General features: G+C 53.5%; 1 protein-coding gene across 2 annotated transcripts; it reads right to left on the bottom strand.

Moving 5' to 3' along the window:
* Positions 1–3324: 3324 nt before the first annotated feature.
* TMEM134 (transmembrane protein 134) lies at positions 3325–8049 on the bottom strand. 2 transcript variants are annotated; one of them, XM_066342218.1, is made up of 7 exons: positions 7802–8049; positions 6765–6829; positions 6195–6284; positions 5978–6054; positions 3865–3909; positions 3628–3681; positions 3325–3540 (listed from the first exon to the last, which is right to left on the bottom strand). In XM_066342218.1, the coding sequence occupies exons 1-7, from the start codon at positions 7973–7975 to the stop codon at positions 3458–3460; spliced, it is 588 nt and encodes a 195-aa protein (XP_066198315.1). In that variant the 5' UTR covers positions 7976–8049; the 3' UTR covers positions 3325–3457. The 2 variants fall into 2 exon arrangements, with proteins under 2 accessions (XP_066198315.1, XP_066198396.1); XM_066342299.1 differs by lacking the exon at positions 3628–3681.
* Positions 8050–11181: the final 3132 nt, after the last annotated feature.

The following is an 11181-nucleotide window of genomic DNA, read 5'->3' as shown; positions in this document are numbered from 1 at the left end:
TGGCCTTAAGGCCATGGTGGCTGGCTCCATCTTCTGGTCGTCAGCTTGGGCCTGGGGTTGCCACCTTGAGCCCAGGGTTGCCGGTTTGATCCCTGGTCAAGGCCTTTATGAGAAGTAATGAATGGACAACTATGTGGAATGATGAGTTGATGCCTCTCTCTCTCTCTCTCTTTCTCTCCTTCTATATAAATAAAAAATCATTTAAGAAAATTAAACGTTTTGCCTGACCAGGCAGTGGCACAGTGGATAGAGTGTTGGACTAGGATGTGGAGGACCCAGGTTCGAGACCCCAAGGTCGCTGGCTTGAGCAAGGGGTCACTTGGTCTGCTGGAGCCCCACAGTCAAGGCACATATGAGAAAGCAATAATCAATAAACAACTAAGGTGCCGCAATGAAGAATTGACACCTCTCATTTCTCTCCTTTCCTGTCTGTCCCTATCTGACTCTCTCTGTCACAAAAAAAGAAAAAGAAAAAAAATTAAACGTTTTGATTTGGTGTTTTGTCAAAGGGTTCCTATAGCTTAAGGGTTGGCCAGTGTTTCCGTTAGGGGCTGGGGAGTACAGCTCTGAGGCTCTGAGGACCACAGAGCTTCTGTCGCAGCTGCTCACCCTGCTGTTGCAGTTTGTGTGGCCAAGCTGCTAGAGTCAACGTGTAAACAACTGGTGTGGCTGTTTTGGAGCTTTAATAAGGAAAAATTAATTAAACTTGATTTATTGACAATGAAATTTGAGTTTTGTAAACTTTTTTGGTCATTTTATTTTATTGTGGCAGAGACAGAGAGAGTCAGAGAGAGGGACAGACAGACAGGAAGGGAGAGAGATGAGAAACATCAATTTTTCGTTGTGGTTCCTTAGTTGTTATTTGATTGATTTCTCATATGTGCCTTGACCCGGAGGGGCAGGGGTTACAGCCAGGCCAGTGACCCCTTGCTCAAGCCAGCGACCTTGGGCTCAAGCTGGTGAGCTTTGCTCAAACCAGATGAGCCCGCGCTCAAGCTGGCGATCTCAGGGTCTCAAACCTGGGTCCTCCGCATCCCAGTCCGACGCTCTATCCACTGCGCCACCACCTGGTCAGGTGAGTTTTGTAAACTTTTATGTGTCACAAAATTTTATTTTATTATTCTTTGACTTTTTCTATTCATTACAAAAAAGTGTGAAAACTTGTGTGTGCGTGTGTGGGGTCTATTGGGCCCACGGACTACAGCTTGCTGACCCCTGAGACAGTCTTGTATTGTGGAGGATCACCACTTCTGGGGTACCTTTGTTAAGAACAACAAAAAGTTGTGAGTGTAGTAGCAAACAGTACTGATTAATTCGCCGATTTACTTATTTTTTTTTTTTGTATTTTTCTGAAGCTGGAAACGGGGAGAGACAGTCAGACAGACTCCCACATGCGCCCGACCGGGATCCACCCGGCATGCCCACCAGGGGGCGATGCTCTGCCCACCAGGGGGCGATGCTCTGCCCCTCTGGGGCGTCGCTCTGTTGCAACCAGAGCCACTCTAGCGCCTGGGGCAGAGGCCAAGGAGCCATCCCCAGCGCCCTGGCCATCTTTGCTCCAATGGAGCCTTGGCTGCGGGAGGGGAAGAGAGAGACAGAGAGGAAGGAGGGGGGGAGAGGTGGAGAAGCAGATGGGCGCTTCTCCTGTGTGCCCTGGCCGGGAATCGAACCCGGGACTTCTGCACGCCAGGCCGATGCTCTACCAGTGCGCCAACCGGCCAGGGCTAATGTCCTTCTTTTTTTAACAAGGTACCTATCATGGGAATCTGTGTTTTTATTTTTTTTAATTTATTTTAATGAGGAGAGAGAGAGGGAGAGAAGGGGGGAAGGAGCGGGAAACATCAACTCCCATATGTGCCTTGACAAGGTAAGCCCAGGATTTCGAACTGGCAACCTCAATGTTCCAGGTCGACTCCATGTCCACTGTGCCACCACAGGTCAGGCTGTCCCTGGTTTTTATTTCACTTTTCATTTTAAGGTATTGGTCCATGACGAAATTAGAAATGAAAACTGGTTTTCACTTCAGCCAGTGTGAGAACCACGGATTTAGGAGTTCCTGCACCTAAGAGGTGCCCCCCAAAGTTCCTTGACGAGGGGGCTGAGGGTAGGGAGTCTGGGTGGGCCAGGAGAGCAGGAGTGAGCGCAGAGGGCTGGATGTTCATTTTTTATATAACAAAGTCACAGAAACCCAAAGGCACTGGCTTGGCTGCTGCATGCACAGCGAGGCCAAGGCCCTTCCTAATGGCACTTACATGTTACTGCGGGAGCCAGGCTGTAACCAGGTAATTACACTGAGCAGGGCCTCCTCAGCCCAGTTGGTGGCCACCAGCTCAGTGCCCTTCTCCTCCCCACCAGTGTCATGAACTCCTGGGTTATGTTCCTGACTTTGCCCTTGGGTGAGTCCCTCTCCCTGGGTCTCAGTCTCCTCCTCTGTAAAATGGGGCTGAGGAGGTGAAGACAAGAGATAAGCTGTGGTAAGTCCTCAGCACAGGCCCTGGTGCCTTCTAAGGGTTTGATATATAGTAGCTATTATGATCTCAGATCTCAGGGTTTTCACAAGATTTTGCTTCCTGGTTCTTAACATTCTGAGATATTTGGATTTTTCAAAATCCTGAGATGGTTTGTTCCCAATGGTCTGTGGTTCTAAGAGTCTTTGATCAGTGAGGTTTGCTGTCATACCAGCCCTGCATCTGATGTCCTTTGTCTCTTATTCCTCCCAACCCCTGGGCCTAGGAAGTAGGGCAGTGGGTGGAGAGGACTGGGCCATGGCCCACATTCCCAGCTGGCTGTGGCAGCCGGGGCCTCAGAGCCAGCCTGGAACCAGGATAGCGGCCTCCAGGTCCTGGGCCTGCGTCATCCCAGTGCCCTTGGCAGGTTCAGGCACTAATGCTGCCCCTGCAGGTGGAAACGGGGGCAGGATGTAAATGCCAAGGGTTGGGGCAGCTGGGACGCTGGAAGAGGCCGAAGAGTCCCAGGACCAGCTCTGCCCTCAACACTGGGCTCACAGCCTCGCCGAAATCTTGGGAGAATCAGGGTTGTCCTGTGTGCAATGGGAAGGCAAGTGGTCCCTGTATCCTTCAGGGCCTGGGTCAGCCCTCTTCTCAGCCTTTGCGGTATAGGCTGATAGGCAGGTTGGAAAGAAAGAGCAATTCTCTGCTGGATATAAGTACCTCTTTTATTAGCACAAAACACGGCCAACCCAGTAGCCCCAGGGTCCGAGAATAACTTAAGGCACAGATCAGGCAAGGGGCAACTTTCCCAGGCCCAGGTAGTGGGCCCAGGGTCCTTGCGCCCCAAACTTCCTGAGCAAACTCCGATGGGGCTGGCAGTTTGAGGGTCCTGGAGGGGCTTTTCCGTTGAGATGAGGGAACTGGAGCAGCGTGGGCTGAGGAGCGGCCCCTGGGAACGAGAGGAGGCCGCCAGGGGCCGACTTGGATCCCTGCCATCCACCGGCGGTTCACTTCTCGAAGTAGGGCAGGTAGAAGAACTGGAAACCCCGGTAGCCCTTGACGGCGCAGTAGATGAAGATCACGTGGTAGACTGTGGGGCGGAGCCAGTCAGCGGATAAGCCCTGCCCACACCCCCCAGGCCCCGCCCCGCCCTGCGCCTGCTGGCTTCTGTTCGTACCTCCCGGGACCAACAACAGAAAGCCAGGTACGAAGAAGATGGCACTGGAGACACCTTCGGGAGGAGAGGAGGGGCCAGGTCAGGGCAGGGAGGCAATGCCATTAATGTGCCCCTTTCCGCAGTAAAAGGGACTGTTTCTGGCTGGGAGGGTGGTGAGTAATGGGAAGGGGGCGGGCTTGCCAAGGATCCCTGGGCAGCAGAGGCGAGTAAGCCTGCGGAGGTAGGAGGGGCGCTCACCTGGTGAGGGGGCCGCCTCCAATCCCACGCCGATCAGGATCAGCACTGCACACAGATGGAGCCGCAAGGGTGAGGACGGGAACGGGGGGTAGGAGCTGGGACCTCCAGCCGCAACCCCCAACATGGCTTAGGCCTGAGGAATAGTGTTACCCCAGCTGAGCTGAAGGTTCCCTGGGCAGAGACCCTCACCGGGAAGCTGCCACGCACTGTGTTTCCAGGGGAAGGCACCTGGCAGGCCCCAGGAAATGTCTGTAAGGAGAGACTTTTATCTGCTCCTTGGTGTGGCTTTTCTGTCGATCAGCATACGTATGGGGAGCACCTGGTACTGGGAATCCCTGGGGGCTGGGGGAGGCTGTGAGGTCCCTGCCCTCGTGGCCTCTCCCTAGCGGAGCAGCCAACAAGCACCTGCCAGTTCCTGCGGCAGTGGTCAGGATACATAGGGTAAGATCAGACAGGACCGAGCTGGGGACCAGCGAGGAGCTTCTTGGAGGCAGTGGCACCTGAGCTGAGCAGGGTTCACAGTAGTGACAGCAGTTAACATTTAGCGCCCACTTACCAGGTGCTGCCAGACAGTGGGCTAAACGGATTACATGCGGGCCTTACTTGTCACCCTGACAGAATGGGACAGGTACTATCCCCACTTCACAAAAGATGGAACTGAGGCGCAGAAAGAGAAAGTAACTTGCTCAGGGCTGCGCTTGGAAGGTGGAGGCAGTCTTCCTAGAGGCTTTGCTATGGGCAAGGTGGAGGTGGAGAGGGAAAGGAGTCCTCCAGACAGAGGGGACAGTCTGGGGGGAACTCGGGGCTCTTAGGAGCTCGGCAGGGCCTGGAGGCCCTGGGGAGGGATGTGGACTGGCTGTGAACAGTGGGCCCTGGGGAAAGTGGAGTGGTCAGGGCAGGATCAACTTTTCAAACCCAGAGAGAGTCTGGGTCCCGAGGTTAGAGGATGGGATGGGGGAGGTGGGGCTCTGGGCTCTACAGACAGAGGCTTCTGGGGCCACCGTGGGCTGTCAGGTGGTTTGAGCAACTCAACAATGGAAATAATGAGGCCGAAACTCACTCCCCGGGCTTAGGGCTGTGCACTCTGCTCACTCAGAGCAGGCATTTTTTTCTAATTCCTACAAACGCCATTTATGGGCCGATAGTGGCTCCCAGGCCTGGCAATGCCATTAATGTGGGTTTAAATCCTAGCTCATCCACTTGTTAGCTGTGACCTGAGGAAGTCCCTTCACCTGTCTGAGTCTGTGTCTTTATTTCTGGACTGCGATGGTAATTCAGCCTGTTCTGTTGGGTGCTGAGAGAGAGGATAAAATGAGAAGGCAGATGGCCAGTGTAAGCAGTGCCCTGTGTGCAGGTGTCAAGGAAGGGGTTGCTCCCTGCCCTGCAGACACTGCTCAGCTTTCTGGCTAGGGGCCTTGACCTGCCTGGAGGAGGGAGGGCTGCTGCCACAGGGGGAACCTCCTTTTGGGCCCCTCTTGATTTCAACCCTAGATCCTTTCTGGGGACCCTGATTCCTTACCCCATAGGATGGAAAATGTGTGAGTCAGAAAACATCTGGCTGTGAGAGCTGCCTGCTTTGGGCCTCAGTTCCCCATCTGAGCAATGGGGGTAGAAGAGAGATCCTCATCAGTTCTCAGACTCCAGAGAAGGGTGAGTGACAGGTGCCCTGTGGATCAGGCTGGCAGGGCACTCGGCATCCTTGACCATGGGAGTGGGCATCTCCCTGCGCACCCAGCCCTACAAACAGGTTCTGGGTCATGGCCCTACCTTTTCCTTGCTGTGCAACCTCTGTAAGGCAGAGAAAATAAGCCTGCCCTGCACCTGATTCGATGTAGACACAAAACAAATGGATTAAACAGGCTAAGTTAAAAAAAAAACAACTTGGAGCACTGAACCAGGTTCCATTTTCAACTATGTGTGATCTCTTGGCTGTGTGCGTAGGAGGCTGGGCCTACCCCTCGCGAGGCCTCCCTTTCCTCCCCTGTAATGTAGGGGTGGGGTGATGGGAGCCAGCTGCCTCCTCAGGAGGCTGGGAGGCTCAGTGCGCCTGCTTAGGGTGCAGAACCTACAGAGGAGGAGAGCTGGCCCCTCACAGAGGCTCTCAGGGACTCACCCAGGCCGAGCAGCAGCAGCAGGAAGGAGGCTAGCACTACCCTTCGGTTCTTCTGGATCAAAGGGTGTTGAGTCCAGCTGGGTAGAAGGAGAGAAGTGACGGGAGGCCCACCCTCTCCTGTCACCCACCCCAGGGGTGGGCCCAGAGGGCTGAGGGGAGTAGCCAGGCTGCCTCTCCTGGCTGTGCCACCGGGAGCTCAGGAAGGGTGGGCTCTCACCTGCAGCAGGCATTGTAGGAACGCTGTGTGCTGTTGCTGATGGTGCTAAAGGACCACTGGGAGCTGCGGACAGATGTTCGGCCAGAATCCCTGCAGGACAGATGTGCCCAGTGAGGGGGAAGGGGGCAGCAAGGAAGGGGTCCCTTTGGGACAGGAGCCATGATGACGTGACGGAGAGGGTGCAGGGACTAGGGATGGGTGTTCCTGTAGGAAAGGGAGCACCTATCCTGTAGGACACGGGATGGGATGAAGAGGAATTCAAGGGTTGGGGGTTTCTCCAGGACTGGGGTGGAAGGTTGGGGATTCATGCTAGGGACTGCAAGACAAGTGACCATGGGATGGTAGGGGTCAGACTACGCTGGGGTTTCTGCAGGATAAAGAGCCTGGTGGGGGTGGGTGGGTGAGGCTGGCATTAGGGTATGGTGTCCCCGCAGGACAGGGGGACCCAGGAGAGGAGTGCGGATCAGGCTTGTAGGACAGGATGTGAGAGAGCTGAGTGAGGTGAGGTGGAATGAATGGGAGCCAGAAGCACGGGAACCGGCTTGGGGCAGGTCCCCACCTGGCCCTGACCTGGTGCTGACTCCCACGTCTGGCTCCGGAGGTGGCTGGGCTCCATCCTCATCATTCTCCAGGTTCTATTCCAGAACACAGGGCTCAGGGGTTACTGGGCTCAGGCCCTTCCTCACTCCCTTTGCAGGGAGAGGAGGAAAGCAAGTCCACACAGCTGTTTTCCCTGCTGCTTAACAGCTGTCGTATGTGTCCCTGCCTCCCTGCCCCCACCCCAGGGGCAGAGTAGACGGGTTTGATGATTCACAAACTGAAACCAGGTAGTAGGTGGGAACTGGAGGCTCTGGGGTGCAGGAGCTGCAGGGATTGATAGAGGGCTCCCAGCATGGGTCCCAGGGCGAGGGGATATCCCAAGTTTAGGAGTCAGGGTGGAGCTGTCAGTATGGTATTTCAGGGGTCCAGTTGGAGGCTTTGGATTTGGGGTGCCAGGGCAGGGCAAGCCCATGGTTTCCAGGTCTGGGGCACAAGAATCTGGTCCAGGTCTCCAAGAAAAGGATCCTAGAGTTGGTAGAGGTCATCTGGGAAAATGGGGATTTCTAGTTTAGTGCGTGGGAGTCAAAGTGTGACAAGGATTCATCATGTGAGTGGGGGACCCCAGCTCTGGGGGGTGTGAAAGATGGAGTGGAGACTTCTAAAACAGAAGAGAGGGTGCAGGTTATTGTTAGACCATCTGGCCTGGAATTCAGGGGACTGCTCCGGAGTATGGCCAAGGTCTGGTTCAGGTACAGAAGGGCTCCCTAACTCCCCCTCCTAATATCTGAGGAAGGAGGGAGATCAGTAACCAGGACGGGTAAGGACTCCAGCTGGGCTGGGAGATGAGCTCCTAGGTCCAGTCTCTGTGCTCTCAAGTGGTGGCTGGGGGCCACAATCAGAGCTGAAGGGGTCTGGGCAGGGCTCTCGATTATGGCCACGTCGGGGGGCGGTCTCCCACTCCGGCTAGCACCTCTAGACAGATTCTCCCCTGAGTTGGGGTTCTCCAGGGTCCGGCCTGGGGTCCCGCCCGGAGCGGGGCTGTGGGTGAAGAGGGCCGGGCCGGTCACCTGGTAGCGCAGCCGGGACTGCTTGTCCTCGTCGGCCACCTCGAACCGCGCCCGGCGTTCGAAGTGCAGCGGCCCGAAGCGGGAGACCCCGCTGGACTCGGGACCAGGGCCCGTGTCCTCCAGGGACAGCTCGAAGGCGTCATCGATGCTGAACTGAGGCCTGGCGGCGCTCATGGCCCCCGCCAGGTCAGGCGACCAGCGCCCCCGCCGCCATCCGCGCCGCTGGCCCAGCTTCGCCACGGCCCCGCCCCCGCACGTAGGCCCCGCCTCGTGCTGTCGTTAGGGAACGCGACTGTCCGGCGGCCAAGGCCCCGCCCTCGCGCGAAGGCCCCGCCCGCGGCGGCCCTCAGCAGGCCAGAGTTGCGGAGTGCCGAGCTGACTAGTGGGAGGAGCATTATCTCATTCGGACTGCGCGGGGGTCCTCGGCGCCGCCCAGCGGCCGCCTCTGCGAACCACAGCCGGTGCGGCGTTCTGATGCCGTACCCAGGTTTGTACCTTGGGCTTGAAGGGGCTTCCTTCTGCGCGCCATCCTCCCGTCCCGAGACAAGGCCTTCTGTATCCCAGCCCGCTCCTTCGGTGCCGAGGAGACGCCAAGGAACTGTTTCCATACCGTACTCACCGCGGCCCTACAGGGGAGGAGTATTCTTTCTCACCACCTAGCAGCTGTGCAAACTGGGGCGCAGAGTTTATATGGCTTCTACTGTACTCTCCAACCTGCACTCAGCAGCTAGTATTCTTTAAAAATATATCTGATCCTTTCTCTGTTATTTCTGAAATTTTTTTATTTATTGATTTGAGAGATAGAGGAAGGGAGAGAGAAAGAAACGTGAATTTGCTGTCCTACTTATGTGTTTATTAATTGATCCTTATATGTGCCCTGATGGGGCAGGGCAGGAACCCACAACCTTGGCATATAGGACAATGCTCTAACCAACTGAGCTACCTGGCTAGGGCTCAGTGTTACTTTTTTTTTTTTTTTTAATTTTTTAAAATTTATTTATTCATTTTAGAGAGGAGAGGGAGAGACAGAGAGAAAGAAGGGGAGAGGAGCTGGAAGCATCAACTCCCATATGTGCCTTGACCAGGCAAGCCCAGGGTTTCGAACCGGCGACCTCAGCATTTCCAGGTCGACTCTTTATCCACTGCACCACCACAGGTCAGGCACAGTGTTATTCTTAAATAAAATTTGTATGTGTATGTAAATAAACAAGTATGCTGCTAAGTCACTCTGTAAACATTTCCGTTGGTTTTCTATTGTGGTTAGAATAATATCTGAACTCTTTACAAAGGCCTGCAAAGTTCTGAATACTCTGGTCTCTGCCTGCCTCTCCCAACCTCATCAAGTAAACCCCCCTCTGTCCCTCTTTTCCCCTGTACACTCAGCTGTACAGGCCAAGCTTAATCCCACCTCAGGGCCTTTGCACTTGCTGTTACCTATGCCTGGAAAACACATAACATAGTGCCTGGCACACAGAAGTACTCAATCAGTGTTAGGTATTACAACTCATATTAAGGTCCTTAACCCTGGCCCTAGCCGGTTGGCTCAGTCATAGAACCTCGGCTGGGCGTGTGGATGTCCCAGGTTCAATCTTTGGTCAGGGCACACAGGAGAATTGACCATCTGCTCCCCCCCCCCCCCAACCTTGTCTCTCTCCCTTTCTCTTCCTCTCCTGCAGCCATGGCTCCATTGGTTTGAGCAAGTTTGCCTGGGGCACTGAGGATGGCTCTGTGGCCTCTGCCTCAGGCACTGAAAAAATGACTCCATTGCTGAGCATTGCCCCCTAGTGGACTTTCCGGGGGATCCCGGTCAGAGCACAGGAGAGAGTCTGTCTCTCTGCCTCCCCTCCTTTCACTAAAATAAATAAATAAATAAATAAATAAATAAATAAATAAATAAATAAAAATCCTTAACCCTATGGATTCTACCTTTGAATGCAGTACAAGGAAGGATCCAGATTTATTTCAACCTAGGGTCAGTTTTCCCAGCACCATTTACCAAACAATCAGTTTTGTCTCCTCTGAAGTGTAATGCTCCTTTTGTCATATATCAAGTACAGTATATGGTCATTAGTTACAGATATCTATTTTAAACTCTCTTTGGTTCCTTTGATCCCCTTGACTAATTCTTAACCAGTATCATCTGCTTTTTATTACTGTGGTTTGCAGTGGGGTTTAATACAGCAGGGCAAGTTCCTGCCCCTCCACCCATACACACACATTTTGGTCTTTTTCAAACTTGACCTAGCTCTCACGGACCTTTATTCTTCTACAGAAATATCACAAAAATGTTTTCCAAGTTCTTCAAAAATCCTCCCTATTCCTACTGGTATCTTATTGAATTTCTGGATTAATTTGAGGAGCAATCACAGCTTTAGCTGTCTAGCTGTTCTATTCATTAACAAGGTATGCATCTTCAGTTATTCATGTCTTCTTTTATGTTCTTAAATTTTTTTTCTCCAGAAGTTTCTGAGCTGTGTTTTTCTTTTCTTTTTTATTTTTGTTGTTGTTGTATTTTTCTGAAGTGAGAAGCAAGGAAGAGAGACAGACTCCCACATGCGCCCAACTAGGATCCACCCGGCAAGCCCACGAGGGGGTAATGTTCTGCCCATCTGGGGCGTTGCTCTGCTGTGGCAGGAGCCATTCTAGCGCCTGAGATAGAAGCCATGGAGCCATCTTCAGCAATGGAGCCTTGGCTGCGGGAGGGGGAGAGAGAAATAGAGAGAAAGGAGAGGGGGAAGGGTGGAGAAGCAGATGGGCCCTTCTCCTGTGTGCCCTGGCTGGGAATCGAACCCAGGACATCCACACGCCAGGCCGACACTCTACCACTGAACCAACTGTCCAGGGCCTTATTTTCTTTCTTTTTTTATTTAGTGAGAGGAGGGGAGGCAGAGACAGACCCCTGCATGTACCCTGACTTGGGAACACCCTGCAAAGCACACTAGGGGGTGATGCTCTGCCCATCTGGGGCTCTTGCTCCCTTGCAACTGGAGCCATTTTTTTTTTTAGTGCCTGAGGTGGAGGCTATGGAGCTATCCTCAGTGCCTGGGGCCAACTCACTCCAATCAAGCCATGGCTACAGGAAGGGAGGGCAAGAGAGAAAAAGAGAGAGAGAGAGAAGTGAGAGGGAAAGGAGTGGAGAAGCAGATGGGTGCTTCTCCTGTGTGCCGATCAGGAATCGAACCCGGACTTCTACATGCTGGGCCAATGCTCTACCACTGGACCAACTGGCCAGGGATATTTTCTTAATACTTTCTGAGTTTTTTATTACTGTTGTGAATGTTACCTTTTCTATTATATTTTTGAGAGGGTTATTGATGGTATGAAGTACTATTCATTTTGGAGTGGGGGGGCAGCTTATTTTATATCCCTGTAACATTGCT

This window comes from Saccopteryx leptura, chromosome 1, assembly GCF_036850995.1.
Source record: "Saccopteryx leptura isolate mSacLep1 chromosome 1, mSacLep1_pri_phased_curated, whole genome shotgun sequence".
Classification (NCBI taxonomy): Eukaryota; Metazoa; Chordata; class Mammalia; order Chiroptera; family Emballonuridae; genus Saccopteryx; species Saccopteryx leptura.
The sequence above is the reverse complement of the archived record's forward strand: the minus strand, read 5'-3'. Positions and strand labels throughout refer to the sequence as shown.

Excerpts from the sequence above, each read along its gene's own strand:
- TMEM134 (XM_066342218.1), bottom strand. The coding sequence starts at position 7,975 with ATGAGCGCCGCCAGGCCTCAGTTCAGCATCGATGACGCCTTCGAGCTG. Across the intron at positions 6,830-7,801 it reads AGTCCCGGCTGCGCTACCAG|AACCTGGAGAATGATGAGGA; the intron begins GTGACCGGCCCG and ends GTTCTGGAATAG. Across the intron at positions 3,541-3,627 it reads TCTGTTGTTGGTCCCGGGAG|TCTACCACGTGATCTTCATC; the intron begins GTACGAACAGAA and ends TCCGCCCCACAG.